Genomic DNA, 24,523 nt, shown 5'->3' on the forward strand with positions numbered 1-24,523 from the left:
ATAGTTAAAATCGCCAACAATAAAAATGTTGGAAGAATTAAGAAGCATTATACTGCAGCAGTCGAAACAAGCCATTTAAGTTGACCTCTATATTGACATAATTTATTTTTAAGATGCTGTATCTGAGCATCAACAGAAAGTGTACAGCTATTTTATTTGCATAAAAAATTTTTGTATAATTTTTGATAAACCCGTAAATGGTCAAACATTTTTTTGTGTTGTTTTGCTAATTAATAAAATATATCTTAAAAAGTAATTATAAGTGTTTTGACTCACTTTTGTAAAATTCAAACCAGTAGACCTTACGTGCTTTAGAAATTGTAGAAATGGTACGGACGTCTTTAAGAGTCTGTTGCGTTCTCCTCTCTGCTGATTTCAACGCTTTTTGTGAAGCATCTATTGTTTTCTGCTCTTTTTGTGCTGCTGATCGCTTTTGATCATAGTATTTTCGTGCATTAGCCCAAGCAGATAAGGCCAGGTCAACATCTACTATCATTGTTCGTTTACTATTGTTACCTATTCCATGGTCATCTTCTATACCTTCTGTAGATGTATCATACGGATCAGTTAATTTTAATGACATATGATTGATTTCCAATTTTAATTGTTTAATGGCACCAGCAACCGGATCACCATTTGTTTGAGCTGCTTTAACCAATTCGTGTATGTCCGGCCATGACATCTGATTTGCAATGGCTGATCGGATTGCCAGTATGGCATTATCAACAAGACCCTGATTCATAGTTATTAACTCTGCTTTTTGCTTGTCGCCTTCTTGCACTTTGTTTAGGTCTTCAATACGTTTAGCGTGATCTTTTTTCACGTTCGATAGTTTTTTAAGTGCCTCTCGTTCCTGTTGCAATGTTTTCATGTCGATTTTTTGACCCTCAAGTGTTGAATAAAATTCATCAACTGCCAACATAAACGTTTCAAATTCTGCAATTGGTAGCCCGTCATGCTGACAAAACTTATATGGGTGATATTCAATATTTTGATAAAAATGTTCAACTTCTTTTCCTTCTTCAGTGGAAGGTTTTTCTTCCTTCTTCTGCAATATGTAACCTTTACTAACATTTAGTTGAGCTTCCTTCATAATTTCTGAGATATCCTGTACAATATAAAGAAGAAACCAGATACAGTAACTGTTATAAGTTTTATTATAAAACTTTAAATTTAATATTTCTTTATTTTTTGCTCAAAAGTTAAAGAAATAAATTTTATTTTTTTACTGAAAAATAAAAATCCCTTTCTTTCTTATAAATATGTTTATTATATTTGTGATTAAAAGTAGTTGTGTTATATTTGAGCACGTATCTAGTAAACTTAAAGTGAATTTAGAAGTAGGAGGGCTTAAGAAGATAATTGTGTATTGATTCTTTTGGAATGATTTATACGATTAACTCATTTATTGGATTTTCGCAGTACTATGTTATATGTCGATATGAGTATTAGGGAGAGTTACTTTTTTGATCAAATATTCTGCATAATTTAAAACAGTTATTAAGTTAAACTAACTCTTTAAACTTTTCAAGTAAAACCAGATTTTCGCCACATTTTACATATAATTTCAAAATACTTATAAGCTTCTGAAAGGACTTTCAGAATAAATTTCAGCCCCATGCTTTTCCCGTTTGCACTATAAAGTTTAAAAACTGTCCTATTTAAAACACCAGGAATATCAGTTTATGAGCTTTACATTTTATTAGTTTCATATAATAATTTTCTTATCATATGTGGGGATCATTTCGAATCATCATGCCTCAGAAAAAATAAAGGCATGTCACTTTATTAACGCTTTACTTCGAGTTACTTGTTTAAGATAAAAAAAATAATAAAAAATCTTTTCCACACTTTTATTGCTGGGCATTAACCATGCAAACCAACTACGACCTACATCATCAAATGATGTTGACTCACAGATAACATCCTATGAAAAGTTAAATCTCTACGTTCTTTTGAAAGAATTTAATATACCTAATTTATCAGCGAAAGAAAACTTTTCGACACCTCCATCTACTTGTCCTCTAAGCAGTGCTCATAGACGTATCACCGCTAGAAGACAACAAGCAAGTGGCTCCAACCAGGGATGGAAAAAGTGATTTTGTTGCAGTATCAAAAAATATTTCATAGAGTACTTTTTTGGATCTCAAAGTACTTAGGTTAGGTTGATAGGAGGTGTACTACATCAAATCTGAAGAAATACACCTAGTCCACAATCAGGCCTGTTGTGCGTTCCTTATCATGTTTCCTTAGCGTAATTCCTAAGAATTTTCCAATCAGTGTTAGTGTTATTTCCGGAATAACATCACTTTCAAGATACTTGGATCTAACATCGACGAATGCCTGGCATTGGCAAAGAAAGTGTCCCAGAGTTTCACTCTTCACTCTCTCTACACACGTCTGAATTCGCACATCGTAATCATGTGTGTTCACTCAGAATATGTACTATCATGCTAACTTTAGACTTGCTCATTTTGAGGAGATTTTCCGTATTGCTCTCATCAGGGTCACAAGATAGAATTTTCGTGGTTCTACTCACTGTTTCATTATTTCTAGAGGTCTAATGGGATTCTCTCACCAATATTTTTAGTTCAGCTAGAAGACAACAAGCAAGTGGCTCCAACGGATATTTGGAGAAGACATGAATCCGGGTACCAGAAGAGTGGAAGTAGCCCAGGACTACTTGTTTCCAAAAACATATAGTTATATTCAATTCCAGCTCTTGATAATTTTTACGAATTTTACGATTTTTTGGAAAATTTTTATTTTTTTTTTTTTCAAAAATTCGTTAAAAATTATCCAGAGCTGGAATTGCATATAAACTATATGTTTTTGGAAACAACTAGTCCTGGGCTATTTTCACTTTTTTTATAAAAGTTTGTAATTTCTAAATTATGTTTATACATGTTTAAATTGGAATGGGCGTTATATGTTGATATGGTGTCCATCCCTCAATGTTAAAATTTTTGATATAATTTGATGAAGATTGCTGCACAATTTCTTTCCCAGAAAATGCATGGTATCTCATAGCTACGATATAAATACTACCACGAAATTGTACTTTCTAAAATGTTATATTTAAAGCACTCATGGCGCTGTTATAAAGTCTCAAAAAGGGACAAAAACTGGACATAATATCTCAGATTCCAGATGTGATGGAGGAAATATGAAGTAATATTCGAACTCAGCGCTAAGTGATTGTTTAACTTAGTCTCAGGGTTTTAACTATTTTAACATTTTGTATGATAATATTGAAGAGAAACACCTACTAAAGCTGTTTCCTACAACTTTTATTTGATGCATTTTGGAGAATAAGTGCCAAAAAAATTGAAAAAGTATTTTAAATTTTAAAGAAACTTTTATCCACATATTCATATTCCCATACAAAAAAATATTTTAACAGACATATTTACTACCGGTTAAATGATAATCAGATATTGAGATTGTAGCCCTGAAAATATCAAATAAGACCCGGGAGTATCACACAAATACTATCACATAAAAAAGTATAAAAAAGTACCATCGTATCAATTTTTCCATCCCTGGCTCCAACGGATATTTGGAGAAGACATGAATCCGGGTACCAGAAGAGTGGAAGTAGCCCAGGACTAGTTGTTTCCAAAAACATATAGTTTATATTTAATTCCAGCTCTTGATAATTTTTACGAATTTTACGATTTTTTTGGCAAAATTTTCTGTTTTTTTTTTAATTCGTTAAAAATTATCCAGAGCTGGAATTGCATATAAACTATATGTTTATGGAAACAACTAGTCCTGGGCTACTTCTACTTTTCTGGTACCCGGATTCATGTCTTCTATAAATATCCGTTGCAAACCATGCAAACCAACTACGACCTACTTACATCAAACGATGTTGACTCACAGATAACATCCAATGGAAAGTTATCTTTCTACGTTCTTTCGAAAGAATTTAATATATCTAATTTATCAACTTAAGAAAACTTTTCGACACCCCCAGCTACTTGTCCTCTAAGCAGAGCTCATAGACGTATCACCGCTAGAAGACAACAAGCAAGTGATTCCAACGGATATTTGGAGAAGACATGAATCCGGGTACCAGAAGAGTTGTTTCCAAAAACATATAGTTTATATGCAATTCCAGCTCTGGATAATTTTTAACGAATTTTTGAAAAAAACATAAAATTTTGCCAAAAAATCGTAAAATTCGTAAAAATTATCAAGAGCTGGAATTGAATATAACTATATGTTTTTGGAAACAACTAGTCCTGGGCTACTTCCACTCTTCCGGTACCCCAATTCATGTCATGTTAATGTGTCGATTTTTTTCATTTGAAAATTTTATATTTAATATGGTGGATATTTGATAAGTATACAATTATTTTAATTAATTTCTATTTTACATATTTATTTTCGGAAAATATTTTAATATATTTTTATTTTTTTCTTACAAAAACATTTTATTTGGCGTTTGTTTTATTAAGAAACTAGCTGACCCGACAGACGTTGTCCTGTCCATATTAGAAAAAATGTTTGTGTTCGATTTGTGAGAAGCTGTTTGAATTATGAAAAATAGTAAAAAGAGACAAACAACGTACTTTTAAATGATAATTTTTATTTATGTAGGTTTGAGGTGTGTTGAAATTACATTTGATTTGAAAATATGTACAACTAGCTGACCCGACAGTCGTTGTCCTGTCCATATTAGAAAAAATGTTTGTGTTCGATTTGTGAGAAGCTTTTTGAATTATGAAAAATAGTAAAAAGAGACAAACAACGTACTTTTAAATGATAATTTTTATTTATGTAGGTTTGAGGTGTGTTGAAATTACATTTGATTTGAAAATATGTACAATATATGGTGTTATATTTACATTTTGATTGAAAGATCGATGTTCAGGAACCAATTAAAATAAAGAAATACTTTTTTCTGTTGCTTTGCAGTGATATCGTAGTTTCCTTCATTGCAATGCTTTATGATAAACGACATTTCTAGTTTTGTTGCCTGGCGCGTAAATAAATAATGCTGATGGTGTTCCGACACGGGAACAGGCGACATACAATTGACCATGCGAGAAGCATGGATTTTCAAGGTTAATGCCGCAAACACGCAATGACTGCCCTTGAGATTTATTAATTGTCATAGCGAATGCAAGCCGTACCGGAAACTGCAATCGTTTAAAATCGAATGTCGGTCAGAGCCATTGGGATCCGTGGTATCAAAACGTCTTCTCCTTTGTACTTTCCTTTAAGTATTGTTGCTTCGATGACGTTGTTCATCAGGTTTTTTACCGCAAGTCGGGTGCCATTACAAAGACGTGGTTGGTTTATGTTTCGTAACATTATGATTACCGATCCGACTTTCAGTTGGAGATTGTGAGGCGGTAATCCGGGTAATTCCAGCTAGTTTAAAAACTCGGTTGGATAGTTGACAACATCATTTTGGGAAGTAACGGAATCCACCGATTTGTACGTCATTAATTCGACAGCAATTTCACTTTGAATCTTAAAATTCAATTCGTCGACATCAATGTTTATCGCAGCCAATAGAGCACGTTCGCTCAACCAATCATGATTTTTGTAATTTTGTGCAATGTTTGGAAATACCTTTCGGATTAGCTCGGATTTTGATTCGGTGAACTGACAGAAACCGGGGGAAATTGAATGCAACCGGTCGAAATGTCAACCGGGATTTTGCCGTTGCCAATGTCCAGCAATTGTTTGGAAAATGCTTCTCCAGATGGATCGTTCTGCAGCTCGACACGCATGTTCACAGTCAATTTGAGTTTCTTGACGTGTTTCCACAAAACGGACGACTTCAAACATGCATTAAGTTCATCGTCTGGCGTTGACCGTGGAATCACTGGCAATGTTTGCCGAAAATCCCCTGCCAACAGAATCATTGCACCACCAAAAAGGCTTTGATTGTTTCGTAAATCTTGCAAAGTTTTATCTAATGCCTCCAAAGACTTTTCATGCACTCTCTATAATATGAACAACTTAATATATAAACAATTTTTACTTCCATTGGCTATTCTAAAATATGAGCAGTAAAACTTTAAATTTGATTAATACGAACATGTTTTAAAAAATTTTAGCAAATCGGTGCAGCCGTTTTCCGATTTTAGATAAATCGAAAAAAGTGGGCGTAAAAGTGGGCGTGGTAAATTTTTCTTTAGTAAAAACTTAAATTATATTACTACGATCATTTAAATAAAAGATTAGCCATATCGGTGCAGCCGTTTTCCGATTTTAGATAAATCGAAAAAAGTGGGCGTAAAAGTGGGGGTGGTCAATTTTTCTTTCCGTAAAAACCTAAGTTGGACTATGACGAACATTTCAGTAAAAAAATTGTCCAAATCGGTCTAGCCGTTCTCAACTGATGCAATTACCAACGAACGACAATTGATTTTTTTTATTTATATAGATTAATTAAAATAATTTGAAACCGAATTTTACAGTATGTGGAACGTATTTGACAAATGTGTTGTGGGACGTATTTGGCCGACGAATTTAACTTCACACCTTTCTAACCATTAGTGGTAGTGAAAATTTTGCACTACAATAAAATAGTGCAAATGTTTAACAGTCACTACATGAAAGATTTAATATGCACTAAAACCTCAAAAAAGTGTTAATAAAAATATTCCAAACAAATTGAAAATACATATGTTCAGAAAATTTATATTTTATTATTTTTATTGTTTTAAAGAAAAATATATGTACCAATACGTATTTAATTTAATTTGTTATATTAATATATTGATAAAATCTCCGTATGTTTTTGTATAACTATTTCCTTTTGTCTTTTAATTTTGTTACTACTTTAATATTAGTATTAATTAATTCAATTAATGATATGTATTTGAGTTCCTTTAACATTAGTGAATGATTACATTTTTCCACTATCCTATTAGTGGAGAAAAAATTGCACTAAGCTCTAAAAAAAAAGGTTTTCACTATCACTAAATTAATTTTAGTGAAATTTTTTTTGTATCACAACCACTATTTCTTAGTGAGTCTGTACTTGTTCAACTTGAAAAATTTTACGCTATCACTAACATTTAGTAGAAACTGTAAAATTAGTGCACTACCCCTAACTCTGAAAAGTATATATTAAATTTAAGAACTAATAAATAAATAGACCATTAATGTATTATTTTAGAATTTATATGAAATATATTCTCATTAAGAGCATTCCCAGCAAAAAATAATTGATGTCATACCTTACAAACTACATCTTAATCACGTCTAAAAATGCGATTACATACTTTTCACTTTTATAAACCAGATATTTCCTTACAAATGAAAGCCCAGGTAAAAGTATGAAAATAGATGTAGAAAAGTCATTATAAATATCATATTTGAAGTACATCAAGGTTTGGTGAAAAATCAGAGAAATTTTCATAAGAGTGTAATGAAGAGAATGTGTTTATTTCTGACATCAAAATATTGTATTTTTACTGCTTCTAAAACTAAGCTTAGATGTTGTTCAGAATTGCCGAAAATGAACAACATCCCTGCAATGACACGCTAATGTAAAATTCATAGGTTTTTCACCCGAATTTAAAGCACTTCGGGTTACTAGTTCTGATTCCTAGACTAGCATTCCCCGACAGCCGGTTCTACGTACCGGAATTACCAAGGGCTGTCAACCTCAGCAACAACTACATATTTTTACCAACGGAACAACATCTTCCGGCATTGCTGCTCCGTATCCTATTGGTCCGTGCCGGAATCGAACTAATCCCGGACCATGGTTCTGTACAGTTGCACCATATGTCCACCCAATTACGGTGCAACGCTTGTTTGGTCTAGTGTCACCTCAGAAACTGCTCTGGACTAAATCATCATCGGGAGTGTTCGGAGACTTTTGTCGCTCCATGCTGCCAACAACAGCGACGAAATTCATTGTCATCATCGACATCGTCATCATACGCCACACCTCCACCCTCCCCACCGCAATCACAACAACCGCAGCAAACACAACATCTTCAGCAGCAACAACAACCCTCGCCGCTGTCTCAATCGATTGCGGTCCAGAGACCTGGGTTGATATCCATATTGCAGTTTAACTGCAATGGCCTCCAGAGTAAATTACCCGAGGTAACCAGATTTATGCAGCAAAACAGCATCGTGGTCGCTGCGGTCCAGGAGACAAAACTGACAAGTAATTCCAGTCTGCACAGTTGTAACGGTAACAACGTTCTCCGAAAATACCACACCAGAAGAAACGGTGGGGGCATTGCATTTATAATCCATAACACAGTGCAGTATAGAGCTCTTTCCCTTGATCTCAACGCTAGAGACCAATACCTTGAAGTCCAAGGTATTGCAGTCAGATGGGGGGTTACCGACCTACCAGTACCGCCAGTAGCCGGTTGTCCATCAGGGTCCCGACATTAAGACATTATTTAACGGCGATATGCATCTAGTCCTTGGGGAATTTAACGCGCATCATCAGCTCTGGCACTCTAGTCTAGGGGAAGACCAGAGAGGCGCGTCACTGCCGGAACAAATTGACGAATCCACCTTCTGCACACTAAATGATGATGACTCCTCCAGCTGTCCTGCCATCTTACCAAAATGCATATTTTCTCTTATGCATACGTATGCAATAATAAAAAATAAATATATTTTATGAATATAGTATATTTAATTGCTCGCATTCAAAATATTTTTAGTATTTTTGCTAAAAATATTTACCCATACAAACTATTACATATTGCAGCTTACAGACAAATATAAAATGTTTTTACAAGCAATATATTACGCTGCAACTCGGGAACATATTTATAATACCCACATATTTTTCATATTGCTTGCCTATAATATAAAAATATTTTCCTACACATAGTATTCGAAGTCAACAATATTGAAGCCATGCTAGCAGTAATATACGAACATGAAATGTACGCAAGCAGAGCATATACAGTGTCTCTCATAAGTATTCGAATTTAGGTATTCTATGGAAAGAAACCAAATTTAATAATATTTTTGTGTGCAAAATAAATAAATAAATACATTTGTTATATTATCTAGACAGTCCTTTGGTTTCATATTACAGTTTTTATAACTTGAAGAATTTACATTTACTTAAATTAATTAAGCTCTTTTAAAAGGAAGTCCATAAAATTACCTCACAAAAGTATTCGAATTTTTCCTGTATTTCACATTTCAGTATATTATAGGAAAAATAAAATTAGAATCAATTTTTTTTTTTTTGCTTAAAATTGTTTAAGGGGTTACTATCAATCGAAGGGATATATTTTTGGCCCATTTGGGTCACAATTTTGGGGCGATTATACCATCTTTATAAGTAATATGATTAAAATGTCGGTTTTGACCTTTTTTCCAAAGGTAAATCCAAAATTTATTGTTGGGATTTATTAGACTCCTTGACGTATCTAAAAATAATATATTTTGTTGAAAGGATCTGTACTTAAAACTTCCATGATGTATTTTTGGGATCGTTCTTCTGTTGCTAATTAAATTATCTGGATCTTAAGCCCCTTTTCGTTCCGACATTGTAGCGGAAAACAACTCCAAAACATGCCTTAACAAAACGTCATCCTCTACTGTAGATTTAAGTTTTTACTACTTATAACTTTCATGCTTATGTTGCCCATTAAAATAACACTGTAAGTCAAAGATTTTGGGTTTCTTTTTATCATCGTGAATAATATTTAACCAGATATCAATATTTTAGACTTAGACTATAAAGACATGGAAATATTCAGCCTGTAATCCATTGGTTATAAAAATATGGATTCTTCTATATTGAATGGCGTTTCTTCGAGGCATGTTTTGGTGTCGTATACTTCTAAATTATACTGAAAACTTAAAATGTATAAAAGCTGATATCTAAAAGAATACATACCAGACAACTTTCCCCGAAAATGTCTTATCCTAGTATTATAATAATGGACTTAAATTCTAAAAAGTTAAACTAGCTACAGAAGAATGATCAAATAAATATATATTGGAACTTTTAAATACAAATTCTTGTAACAAAAAATATTATTTTGAGATAATCCAAGGGGTCTATTAAGTCATAAAATGGAATTTTGGTTTTATCTCTAAAAAAAGAAAAAAAAAATACAAATATTGCCAAAAATAGCCATTTTAATGATATTATGTACATAAAAATATGGTACTATCTCCCAAAATTGTGGTCCAAATGGGCCAAAAATATATCCCTTCGGTTGATAGTAACCCCTTAAACAATGTTAAGCAAAAAAAAACGTGAAATACAGGAAAAATTCGAATACCTTTGTGAGGTAATTTTATGGACTTCCTTTAAAAAAAGTTTATTTAATTTAAGTAAATGTAAATTTTTAAAATTTTAAAAAGTGTGATATGAAACCTAAGGACTGTTTAGATAATATAACAAATTAATTTATTTATTTTGCATGCAAACAATTGAAGCATGGATGCGAATAAGGGCGTAAAGACCACCTTTTCAAAATCGCGTTTTTCGCATAATTATATTAAACTAACCTGATTTTGACAATAACGCAATAAGGTGCAATTTAAAGATTTTTCTAAGAAAGATTTTTCTAAGTACAATTTTTACTACGCTATTGTTATTATACTATTTTTATATGCATAAGTATTACTATAATTGATTGATTAATATACCAAAAAAAATCTGAAAACCTTGTAAGGATAATGAAGGATGTCCTTGAAACTTTAGCAAATAATGCTCTAGACTGTTATGTTGAGGCTGTCCAAGTTTTATATAATAAAATAATTAAGAAGTATATAAAAATAACATTTATTTATATATACTTTCAACTAAAATATATGGATATATGCCCTTATTCCATTTTAGCAAAATTTCAAGTATTAATTTTGGCAAGTTGTGACTCGAATTTTTACTGAGTTTTAGCACAGGGATAGATGTGAGTTATATTTATGCATATATGTGAAAAAAGTAGGAAAAAATGTCGATTTTAAAGTTTTATGAAGTTTGATAGTCGCGACTGTGAGGTTACTATATTTTTACTATCAAAGTTAAATATTATTTACTATAGGAAATAGCTTATGGTCTAAAATTTAACATTTCATGTTGGACTTCAAAATTTATAAAATGTGAAAAATGTATGCAAGATATAACCAAATTTTATTTAAAAAATAATGGAAAAAGTATATTATGTATATTATGAGAAAAATTTATTCATGAAATAACCAAATTTTAATTAAAAATTTTTTGAATTGAATTATTGAATGTATGTCTATATATATGTATGTAGATTATTAAATTAATGTTTAATTTTTATGTGGAGTATTAAAATGTATGTATTTGTATTGATTGTAAAAAGGTAATATAATTAGAAAAAAATTATATACATACTTAGAGGATGAGGATGCAAAAACTACAAACAAGTTTTTACATGTAAGTAATGACAATTTCATTTAGATATTAAACGTTATTAATTTGTAAAATCGTGTTGATCCTATCAGGAGAACAAAAAAAAGGTGTAAATAAGTTACATTAAAAAGTGTATGCTTATGTATGTACATACATACAGTGTCTCTCATAAGTATTCGAATTTAGGCATTCTATGGGAAGAAACCAAATTTAATAATATTTTTGTGTGCAAAATAAATAAATACATTTGTTATATTATCTAGACAATCCTTAGGTTTCTTATCACACTTTTTATAACTTGAAAAATTTACATTTACATAAATTAATTAAGCTTTTTTTAAACGAAGTCCATAAAATTACCTCACAAAAGTATTCGAATTTTTCCTGTATTTCACATTTCATCATATTATACGAAACATAAAATTAGAATCAAAAGTTTTTTTGCTTAAAATTATTTAAGGGGTTACTATCAACCGAAGGGATATATTTTTGGGCCATTTGGGCCACAATTTTGAGGCGATTGTACCAGCTTTATAAGTAATATCATTAAAATTGCGGTTTTTGACCACATTTTCATTTATTTTTCCCTTTTTTCCAGAGATAAATCCAAAATTTAATATTGGGATTTATTACAATCCTTGAGGTATCTAAAAATATTATAATTTGTTGTATGGATCTGTACTAAAACGTTCCATGATGTATTTTTGGGATTTGGGATTTAAGCCCCTTTTCGTTCCACTAGGATCGATATTTTCCGGCAAAGTTGGCTAGTATATATGTATGTAGATATTAGCACATATATATTATGAATTTCCGCGACATTGTAGCGGAATACAACTCCAAAACATGCCTTAACAAAACGTTATCCTCCACAGTATATTTAAGTTTTTACTATTTATAATTTTCACGCTTATGTTGCCCATTACAATAACTCTGTAAGTCAAAGATTTTGGGTTTATTTTTATCATCGTGAATAATATTTAACCAAATATCAATATTTTGGAGTTAGACCATAATGATATGGAAACATTCAGCCTGTAATCCATTGGTTAAAAAAAGAATGATTCTACTACATTGAATGGCGTTTCTTTGAGGCATGTTTTGGAGTTATATACTTCTACAATATACTGAAAACTTAAAATGTATAAACGCTAATATCTAAAAGAATACATACCAGACAATTTTCCCCAAAAAAGTTTTACCGTAGTATTATAAAAATGGACTTAAGTTCTAATAAGTCGAATTAACTACAGAAGAATGATCTCATAAATATATCTTGGAACTTTTAAATACAGATTCTTGTAACAAAAAATAATTTTTTAGATACCCCAAGGGGTCTATTAAGTCCCAATATCGAATTTTGGTTTTATCTCTGGAAAAAAGTAGAAAAAATGACAAATATTGTCAAAAATCGTAATTTTAATGATATTACATAAACAGATGGTACTATCCCCCAAAATTTTGGAGCAAATAGGCCAAAAATATATCCTTTCGGTTTATAGTAAACCCTTAAAACAATTTTAAGCATAAAAACCATTCGATTCTTAAATTTGTGTTTCGTATAATATGATGAAATGTGAAATACAGAAAAAATTCGAATACTTTTGTGGGATAATTTTATGGACTTTTTTTTAAAAAAGCTTAATTATATTAAGTAAATGTAATTTTTTATATTTTAAAAAGTGTGATATGAAACCTAAGGACTGTCTAGATAATATAACAAATTTATTTATTTATTTTGCACTCAAAAAATGTATTAAATTTGGTTTCTTTTCATAGTATACCTAAATTCGAATACTTATACTGTATATACATATGAACGTAAAACTATATTCAAATATGTACATATGTATGTATGTAGAAAATTGTTTTTTACAGGATATATTTAAACATATTGTTTGAAACAGGATGATATGAAATAAATCAAAATATATTGACTTATAAAGCAAGAAACAATAACTTTGTAATTCGTAGTGGGTATGAAATGATCAATTATGAATTGACATAATTAAGAGGGGACATAAAAACATAAAATGTTGTTTTTGTAATTTTACATTGTGGAATGTTAAAATAACAAAAATGAGTGTGCGTATGAATGTATGTATTTATGTATGTATGCATTCGTCATAAAAATGACCTGGAACAGTACTTCTCTTTTTTTGCTTTACTTGAATTGGAAGTGTAGAGAAGAGGAAAGAAATATCATTATTATTTAGTCTCTCTCATGTAAATTTAAAAGGTTGGCAATGGCATATGTAAATTTATTAACACCTATGTATATATTTTTCTTCTGTCTTACTGACTGTAAGATAATTACAATGTAATGCAGAGCTGTCCCGAAATTTTTTATCTGGCAACGTAAAGAACCGTCTTTTAAATACTAACTACAAGCTATAATGTAATGCAGAAGTGCCTCAAAATTATATGGAGAGAATTAATTGAATTTCAACATGTTTTCTCTTGTTTATCTATTATTAAGATGTTATTATATTTTAACTTTAGTAGACTGACTATAAACGAACAACATTGTAATGCAGAAATGTTCCAAAATTTGGTATTTATTATTTATTTATTTATTTATTTATTTATTTATTTATTTATTTATTTATTTATTTATTTATTTATTTATTTATTTATTTATTTATTCAAATCAAATAATATATAAAGCCTTAATAGGCCAATTATCTATATTATTACAAAGGCAAAATCCTGAATACAATACTTAAAATTAAATTTATATACATAATCCAAAGAATGAAAAACTTTTGGCTCCCCAGCCATATAAATATTAAAGAAACTAACAAAGAAAAATCGTATGTCCTAAAATGGTACCTACTCCTGAACATTAATATATAACATCATTCCGAGTATGCAGATGTAGTGTAAGTAAATAAAAACACTTTGTTAAAATCCCTGTAGCAAGTAAAACATTGAAAATCGTAAAGTTCATGGTCTTCTATTAAGTACAAGTGTACTCATCCAGTATGTATGTGTGTATATCAATTCAAAGAGTAGCAAAGAAAGCAAAGTGTTATACCACTGGAAAAAAAATGGCCTACACTTCTATGCGTGACTTAACTTTTATAATAGAAAAGCAAGTGTAACAAAACTAACCGCCATATTAAATTCAAACGTAACGTAAACAACCGACTTTTAATGACTATCTACAAGCTAACTATCATATAATGTGGGAGTACCCCAAAATTATATGGAGAGCATTTTGTTTCGACATGTTTTCTCATGTTTCTTTATTATTTGGAATTTTGTTTTATATTTTTGTCATTTTCTTGTATACGTTCTGAAATTAGAGTCAGTAAATTGAAAAAATAAAAGGTTAAATATTTTAAAACTCGGTCCCTTAATTCTAAATTCAGCAGATTAATACTGTAAATACAATACATTAATAGTTAACATCACACATAACATTTTAAAATTTATTTTAGATTTGGACCAATGGGAATTATGGAAATAAAGAACAAATCATTCATAATTATATGGATACTGGTGTTATTATTAGTTCCCCTGCAGAAAACTGATGTCTATTAATTTTAACGAACTAATATCATAACTTGTATTAAAGCTAAATTTAATTTAGACATCTAGTAGTTAAATTTTAAATATATTTAATTAAAATGTAATTAATTAATACAGTAGGGAATACAAAGGAGAACTATTACTTGACTATTCTGCAACTAACTTTAAGTTAGTTAATAAAGAGATGCCTTTAAGCTAATTTTTTAGTAACTAACTTTAAGCTAGTTGAAAAGTCATGCAGAGTCGGACAATTGAATACTGCGTAGGACATCGCCATGTTAAAATAGTTGGCTCCATTAAAAATAATCCAAGAATCAACCATAACTAGTTGATGAAAAAGTCGGCTTTTAATGCATTTAAAGCTAGTTGATTTGCTGGCAGGGCTCATACATTTTTGTTATTCTAATCTTTCACAATGTAAAAATACAAAAAGAACATTTTATGTTTTTATGTCCCCTCTTAACTTTTGCCATTCTGTTGCATATTTCATATGTACGTATGTGCATACATAAGCATACACTTTTTAATGTAAGTTATTTACACCTTTTTTTGTTCTCCTGATACAAACAGCACGAATTTATAAATTAATAACGTTTAATATCGAAATGAAATTGTCATTACATGTAAAAACTTGTTTGAAGTTTTTGCATCCTCATCCTTTAAGTATGTATATTATTTTTTTTTCTAATTATATTACCTTTTACAATCAATACAAATACATACATTTTTATATTCCACATAAAAATTAAACATTAATTTAATATATGTATAAACCAAAGTATAACAAGTAGTCCAACTCTCACATATAGGAAATTACTCTCTCACATCTACGGGTGTCGTGTGAATTCGACTCTCTTGTGAGAAATTAAAACTTGTCAAAACACTCAAATGTTTATCTTACTTTTTTGGCCACTTTTAAGGACCGTACGCGAAATTGCTGTTGTCCACAAAAAAATTGCAATTTTTTAAAATAGTTTTAAAGCACTTTTAATTTAGAATTTTGTTTAATTTTCATGAACTGGAAATAAATTTTTTTGTTAATTTATTGACATTTCATTTTTGTTGTTGTTGAATTTTATTTTACAAACAGAGTTTCAATTTTTGGTATTGAAAATTCAAACAAATTTAAAATTTTAATTTTTTATAAAACTCTGTGTGTTTAGAATGCACCAATACAAATATATTTTCGTTACCAACACATATTTAGAGTTAGGTACTTTTCTACTAACACATGCTTAGAGTTAGGTACTGCTGTCAAAGAGTCGGACCACTTGTTATACTTTGGTATAAACATTCAATAATTCAATTCAAAAATTTTTTAATTAAAAATTGGTTATTTCATGCATAAATTTTTACCATAACATACATTAAACATTTATAGAAACATAGATACAAACGTTTTTAATTTTTTGCAAAATTAATAAATTAATTTGTTAAATTCTCTAGACAGTCCTTAGCTTTGATATCACGCTTTTTTAAACTTTAAAAATTCACATTTACTTAAATTAATTTAGCTTTATTTAAAAAAGTCCATAAAATTACCTCACAAAAGTATACGAATTTTTTCTGTATTTCATATTTGACTATATTATACGAAACATAAAAATTAGAATCGAGTGTTTTTTTGCTAAAAATTGTTTTAAGGGGTAACTATCAACCGAATGGATATATTTTTGGACCATTTGGTCCACAATTTTGGAGTATTTGTACCATCTTTTCATATAATATCACAAATTACGATATTTGACCATATTTGTCATTTTTTCTCTTTTTCCAGAGATAAAACCAAAATTTAATATTGGGATTTAATAGATTCCTTCAGGTATCTAAAAATAATAATCTTTGTTAGAAGGATTTGTTTGGAATGTTTAACCATGATATATTTTTGGTATCGTTCTTCTGTTTCTAATTGAATTATCTGCATCTTAAGTCCCTTTTCGTACCACTAGGATCGATATTTTCGAACAAAGTTGGCTAGTATATATAATTGTAGATATTAGCATTAATATATTTTAAATTTTCAAGACATCGTAGCGGTGTACAACTCCAAAACATGTCTTGACAAAACGTCATCCTATACAGTAGATTTTAGTTTTTACTACTCATAACATTTATGATTATGTTGCCCATTACAACAACACTGTATGTAAAAAATTTTGGGCTTATTTAGATCATAGTAGATAATATTTAAACAGATATGCATATTTTTGAGTTAGACCATAATGTTATGGTGACATTCAGCCTAGAGGCCATTGGTTATAAAAAGAATGATTCCACTATATTGAATGTGGAGGCATGCTTTGGAGTTATAAACTTCCACAATATATTGAAAACTTAAAATGTATAACAGCTGATATCTAAAACAATATATAGAAGACAAGTTTCCCCGAAAATTTTTCACCCTAGTATTATAAAAATGGACTTGAGTTCCAGTAAATTGAATTAGCGATAGAAGAATGATTCCAATAATATATCTTGGAACGTTTAAATACAGATTATTGTAATAAAAAATATTATTTTTAGATGCCCCAAGGGGTATATTAAATCCCAATAACAAATTTTGGTTTTATCTCTGGGAAAAAGGAGAAAAAAATACAAATATTGCCAAAAACCGCCATTTTAATGATATTACATAAAAAGATGGTACAAATATAGTCAAATATGAAATACAGAAAAAATTCGTATACTTTTGTGAGGTAATTTTATGGACTTTTTTTAAATAAGGCTAAATTAATTTAAGTAAATGTGAATTTTTAAAGTTTTAAAAAGCGTTATATTAAAGCTATGGACTGTCTAAAGAATTTAACCAATTAATTTATTAATTTTGCATACAAAATATGTTATTAAATTTAGTTTCTTTTCATATTATACCTAAATTCGAATACTTTTGAGAGACACTGTATGCTCTGCTTGCGTACATTTCATGTTCGTATATTACTGCTTGCATGGCTTCAATATTGTTGACTTCGAATACTATGTGTAGGAAAATAATTTTATATTATAGGCAAGCAATGTGAAATATATGTGGGTATTATAAATATGTTAGCAAGTTGCAGCGTAATATATTGCTTGTAAAAACATTTTATATTTGTCTTTAAGCTGCAATATGCAATAGCTTGTATGGGTAAATATTTTTAGCAAAAATACTAAAAATATTTTGAACAGAGCCATATTTTAAATATGCATACTTTTAAATATGAGGTAAATACATATTTACTGCAAAGTTAAAAATAAATATATTAAAGCATTTACTAATATTTAAACTCTGTTGTGAACCACCCAAAGATTTTGGGGGTCACCTATGACAGCCTGTTTACTCCCTCAGCTCATGCCACTGCAATTACGCACAAATTGCGAAGTAGAAACAGGTCCTCAAAGCGCTAGCCGGCAGCACTTGGGGAATGGACAAAGAAACCTTGTTGGCTACCAATAAAACAATTGCTCCAGTGTGGTCTCCATCGCTGAGTGACACCCAGTGGAGAAATATTCAAAGCTGCCAAAATGCTGCCCTAAGGACTGTAACGGGCTGCATGCAAATAACCTCAGAACACCATCTACATGAGGAAACGAAGGTTCTACCAGTCAAAGAACATAATGTCATACTGACTAAACAGTTCCTCCTGGGATGTCACCGGAGGAGTCATCCCAACTTTAACATCACACAGTTGGATGCTCTCCCGAGGCATGTCAGGAAGGACCTTCGTGTATACAAAGAGAGCACACGAAGTTATGTTCAGGATCCCTTAGATCGGACTTCGTATAGAGCAGCTTTGAACGACATTCATAGAGACGCCATCAATACCGCGGTTTCAGGTTACCGCATGAATGTCGTTTTTGCAGGTCGCCCACCGCCCATATCACAAATAGAGAAGAACCTGCCACGGAAAACAAGAGTTGCTCTGGGACAACTGACATCGGAATGGAGCAACAGGCTCAACGCCTGGTCCCGCATAGACCGTGCCGTCCCCAATATATGCCCAGCTTGTGGACAGGGTCCCCATGATACCCACCACATATTTAACTGTCCAGCCCACCCTACTTCACTTAGCCCAATGGGTTTATGGACTAACCCTATTGAAGTAGCTCAATTTTTTGGCTTGGACCTAAATATTGTTACAACAACTAGTTCTGATGAAAATACTACATATTTTTCTCACTTTTTTGCTGTGTTATAATATACCTTTAAGAAAAATATTATAATTTAGTAACTAAATAAATAATTTATTGGATTATTCGATTGGGGTAGCGAAGCACACCGGGTATTAGCTAGTATTTCAGTAGGGGTATTTAGATCTGAATAGTCTTTCTAGATCTGAGTCCTAAATATATATGAGTGTATGTATTAGCTGAAAATATTACCGCTCCCCTTCGATAGTTAAACATTTTGGAAGAACATTCAAAGCGTTTCTTCGGATTATTTAATCAATTAGGCTATTTTATATTTTAAATTGATATTGATAAACATCTCGTAATTATATTTCATTAATTTACACTTGTTCAAAAATTAATTTTTTATAACTAATTTTTTACACTTTGCCGCAATATTTTCCTTCAAACATTTTTAACGCAAACATCTTCTCATGACGATATGATTTTTGAAAGTTGCAATTGAAAAATACTTTACATAAAAAAAACAATAAATAAAAATAAAAAAATGCAAATTCTGATGAAATATAAAAAAATGCACAAAATAATATTTTTCACGGTTTTCTCAATTTACAAAATATATATTTTTTAATTAGAAAACATAAATTTACTTTTCATCTGTTTTTTCGAATTTTATTTATGAACAAAAAACAAAATTCTACTAAGAAATGGTTGGCAAAAAACTTAGTTGATATCATAGTAAAAAAAAGAAGGTGGTGTCATTCTCTCTTTATTATACCCTTCACCTTCGAGAGAAGGGTAAATATAAGTTTGTCATTCCGTTTTTAATTTCTATAATATAATTTTCCGACTCCAAAAAGTATATATATTCTGGATCCTTATAGATAGCGGAGTTGATAATAATTCTGTTAGACATGCTTTCGGGAAGATCGCTAAAAAATCGATCCATAAATAACAGAGATATGAGCAAAAATCCGAGACAACCTCTGAAAATTTCATCAAAAATTGAGTTTTTTTATTCATGCTCAAACAGAAATTGCAAAAAACAAAAACAAAATATACAATCATACGGTAAATTTTGTTATTGTACTATTGTTTATAACAACAAGGCAGAGCAAGAGTAGCAGAGCGAGAGCATCACTAGTGTGTTGTTATTGGCTAGAAACATAACAATAAGTATGTGGAGCCTGGCTTTTTTGTATTTTTTTTTTTTGTTTTTAAAAGGTTATATATATATATATATATACATATATATATTATATATATATATATATATATATATTATATATATATAATATATTATATAATATATTATATATATATATATATATATATATATATATATATTATATATATATATATTATATATATATATATATATATATATATATACATATATATATATATACATATATATATATATGTATATATATATATATATATATATATTATATATATATATATATATATATATATATATATATATTATATATATATATATATATATATATATTATATATATATATATATATATATATATATATATATATATATATATATATATATAGTTCGATAGTTAAACATTTTGGAAGAACATTCAAAGCGTTTCTTCGGATTATTTAATCAATTAGGCTATTTTATATTTTAAATTGATATTGATAAACATCTCGTAATTATATTTCATTAATTTACACTTGTTCAAAAATTAATTTTTTATAACTAATTTTTTACACTTTGCCGCAATATTTTCCTTCAAACATTTTTAACGCAAACATCTTCTCATGACGATATGATTTTTGAAAGTTGCAATTGAAAAATACTTTACATAAAAAAAACAAGAAATAAAAATAAAAAAATGCAAATTCTGATGAAATATAAAAAAATGCACAAAATAATATTTTTCACGGTTTTCTCAATTTACAAAATATATATTTTTTAATTAGAAAACATAAATTTACTTTTCATCTGTTTTTTCGAATTTTATTTATGAACAAAAAACAAAATTCTACTAAGAAATGGTTGGCAAAAAACTTAGTTGATATCATAGTAAAAAAAAGAAGGTGGTGTCATTCTCTCTTTATTATAACCTTCACCTTCGAGAGAAGGGTAAATATAAGTTTGTCATTCCGTTTTTAATTTCTATAATATAATTTTCCGACTCCAAAAAGTATATATATTCTGGATCCTTATAGATAGCGGAGTTGATAATAATTCTGTTAGACATGCTTTCGGGAAGATCGCTAAAAAATCGATCCATAAATAACAGAGATATGAGCAAAAATCCGAGACAACCTCTGAAAATTTCATCAAAAATTGAGTTTTTTTATTCATGCTCAAACAGAAATTGCAAAAAACAAAAACAAAATATACAATCATACGGTAAATTTTGTTATTGTACTATTGTTTATAAAAACAAGGCAGAGCAAGAGTAGCAGAGCGAGAGCATCACTAGTGTGTTGTTATTGGCTAGAAACATAACAATAAGTATGTGGAGCCTGGCTTTTTTGTATTTTTTTTTTGTTTTTAAAGGTTATATATATTATATATATATATATATATTATATTATAAATATATATATATATATATATATATATATATATTAATATATAAATATATATATATATATATATAATATATATATATATAATATATATATATATATATATATATATATTATAATATATATATATATATATATATATATATATATATATTATATAAAACCGACTTAAGTCCAATTTTTCTCTAATATAAAACCTAGAAACATGAAATTAAGTATGTAGAGCCCTGACTAGGTCAGAACCTATAAAAAGGGAGTTTTTGATACTTTTTCGTTCTACAAAAGGTACTTTTTGAATTTTCTATAATATAGAACCTAGAAACATGAAATTAAGTATGTAGAGCCCGGATTAGATCAGAACACATAAAAGGGGACCTTTTGGTACTTTTTCGTTCTACAAAAGGTAATTTTTGAATTTTTTATAATATTGAATATAGAAAAATGAAATTTAGCATGTAGGGCCTTGACTAGATAAGAACCTAGAAAAAGGTAATTTGGCAATTTTTCGTTCTACAAAAGGTACTTCTTGAAATTTCTATAATATTGAAACTAGAAACATGAAATTAATTATGTAGACCCTGGATTAAGTGGGAACCCATAAAAGGGGTTTCTTGGTACTTTTTCGTTCTAAGGTATTTTCTGAAATTTCTATAACATTGAACTTAGAAACGTGAAATTAAGTATGTAGAGTCTGGATTAAGTGAGAACCCATAAAACGGTATTTTTTTCAACCTTACCGTTTTGCAATTGGTATTTTTTGATTTTAACACATCATGGTGAAGGGTATATAAGATTCGACACAGCCGAATATAAAACTCTTACTTGTTTTTTTTAAGAACTATCTGGCATGCTTAAGGATTATGAAGTTTTCGTAAAAACCGTGCTACCATATAAAAGTAAAATTTTTTATACATACATATATTTATTTCGAAATTTCTAAAAAAATAATTTTTAAATTAAATTGAAAAATATTAAACAATTAACAGAATACTTTAATTTAAATAAAAAGGTAAGACTTATGGCATATTCAAATTAACTAGAAGCTAATTTTTGGTATTCTTTAAGATTTTAGCATCCCAAATTCTCACGTTTTGTCTGTGGAGAGCTAAAAGAATTTTATGTCCATTTCCCTTCCAGCTATAATATACTATAGTCTTGACTGTAGTCCAGACTAGTGTATAGTCCAGATTATAAACTACTGTACTGTATTGTTTTTTGCATAAGTTAGTAATAGAATCAATTTGTTTTAACAACCCCCACTTTTTATATATTTCTGGTCACTTATGTGCAGATTTAAATACATTGTTTTATTTTTTATTTATTCGAAATTATAAATTACTCATCTCATAAAAAAAGAAAAATTTAAAAACCTTAATGTTTTTCATAATTGTGGCAATGCTACATATAATGATTAGGACAGAAGGAAACTTCAAAATCCCTTAATAAAAAAATAATAAAAAAATTTTGATTGGCAATACCTTTTTTATTTTAACCATGGTTGATATACCGCTTTATGCAAAAACGATAATTTAGTTAACAATGGTTGTTAAAATCTGTTTTTGTATGAAAAAGTATGTAGTAAACCATTGTTAACTTTAATAATCGTTTTTGCATAAGACCATACATATTTACTAAACATACCTGTAATGCTAACATCAAAGTTTTAATATCATTTTCCATATTAATTTCTCGATAAGTGAAGTACTTTTGGTGATCTCCTTTATTTTTGTTTTTAGACTTTTTTTTCGCCTCACTAACCAAATCCCTGCTTTCGTTATTACTTTCCAACCCACTCCCTCCCGGGACAATGCAGTTGTCAAGATTGTGCTTTTTCAATACGTGCTCGATGACCGAGGGACCACAATCCACCATTGACATAAATACACGTCTCAAATTATCTCCAGGCTGGCCTGTTAATATGACTTTTTTCAATTTATCCTCGCTTGGCAATAAAGACTGTTGTTTTGCACGACCTACAGGATATTTTTCACGAACAGCAAAGCGAATGTCTTCACCTTCATGGTGAGGACGGAGTATATAAAGAATTATCATTTCATGGTCCGTTAGAATAATGTTACCGCGATCATACAACTCAACAATAATATGATAAGCTGCTTCACCAATACCAAACTGAAAGTCCACAATTCGGTCAATACCCAACTGTTGCAGCTTTTCGAGCCGTTTGTTTTTTAAGTGTTTTCTTAATTTCATGCTAAAACCTGATGGTGCAACATTTTTTGGCCATTCAAAAGCTGTCGTGTGAAAGCGTATACCAGACTCAATAAGAAGGATTTTTTTAGATTCACCACCGCCTTGTAGTCGAATAAGATAAGTTTTATTGTCAATATCATAGATCTGATTAACGCGCAGCCCGACTAGCCTGATATATATATATATTAAAAAATCATTTATATTTTACAATTTTTTATGATGAGTGTATTAATATAATTAAACTTAATATAACTTACGACTGTAGTTCCGTAACTCCACATACGATATCGAAAGAATTAAATCGCAACTTCATTTCTACCTAATACTCCAATTATTTTTTATTAATATATCTGAATATACTTTCAATTCTATTTCTTAAAATATTTAACACGACACACTTCACACAAAAGTTTTGCAAATTAAAACAGATGTTTTATTAGCAGCTGATAGAAAATTAGAAAATTAAACATGTCCGTCCAGATAGCAACGAAAAATAGCAACGGCAGAGACAAAATTTGAGTTTTTGGGAATTAAGTGGCAACACCACAGGGAAAAAATAAATTGCTTATATAATAAAAAATATCATGGAAAACTCAATGGAAAATGGGGGAAACACAAACAGAATTAAGACTGTATATAGTCAAGACTATATATAGTAAATTCGAACCGTATGGTTTTGTTTAAATTTTTTGAATTATACCATTAGGTAAAATTTTAGACCTAGAGAAAAAATAAAAATGTATGTGAAGAATTGCAA

At 29.6% G+C, this 24,523-nt stretch overlaps 1 protein-coding gene across 1 annotated transcript; it reads right to left on the reverse strand.

The window, feature by feature from the left end:
• Positions 1-256: 256 nt before the first annotated feature.
• On the reverse strand, positions 257-24,213 carry LOC111681012 (nuclear export mediator factor NEMF homolog). The gene is made up of 3 exons (XM_023442731.2): positions 24,024-24,213; positions 23,197-23,935; positions 257-1,108 (listed from the first exon to the last, which is right to left on the reverse strand). The coding sequence occupies exons 1-3, from the start codon at positions 24,077-24,079 to the stop codon at positions 257-259; spliced, it is 1,647 nt and encodes a 548-aa protein (XP_023298499.2). The 5' UTR covers positions 24,080-24,213.
• Positions 24,214-24,523: the final 310 nt, after the last annotated feature.

The sequence above is a fragment of the Lucilia cuprina genome, chromosome 4, assembly GCF_022045245.1.
Source record: "Lucilia cuprina isolate Lc7/37 chromosome 4, ASM2204524v1, whole genome shotgun sequence".
Classification (NCBI taxonomy): Eukaryota; Metazoa; Arthropoda; class Insecta; order Diptera; family Calliphoridae; genus Lucilia; species Lucilia cuprina.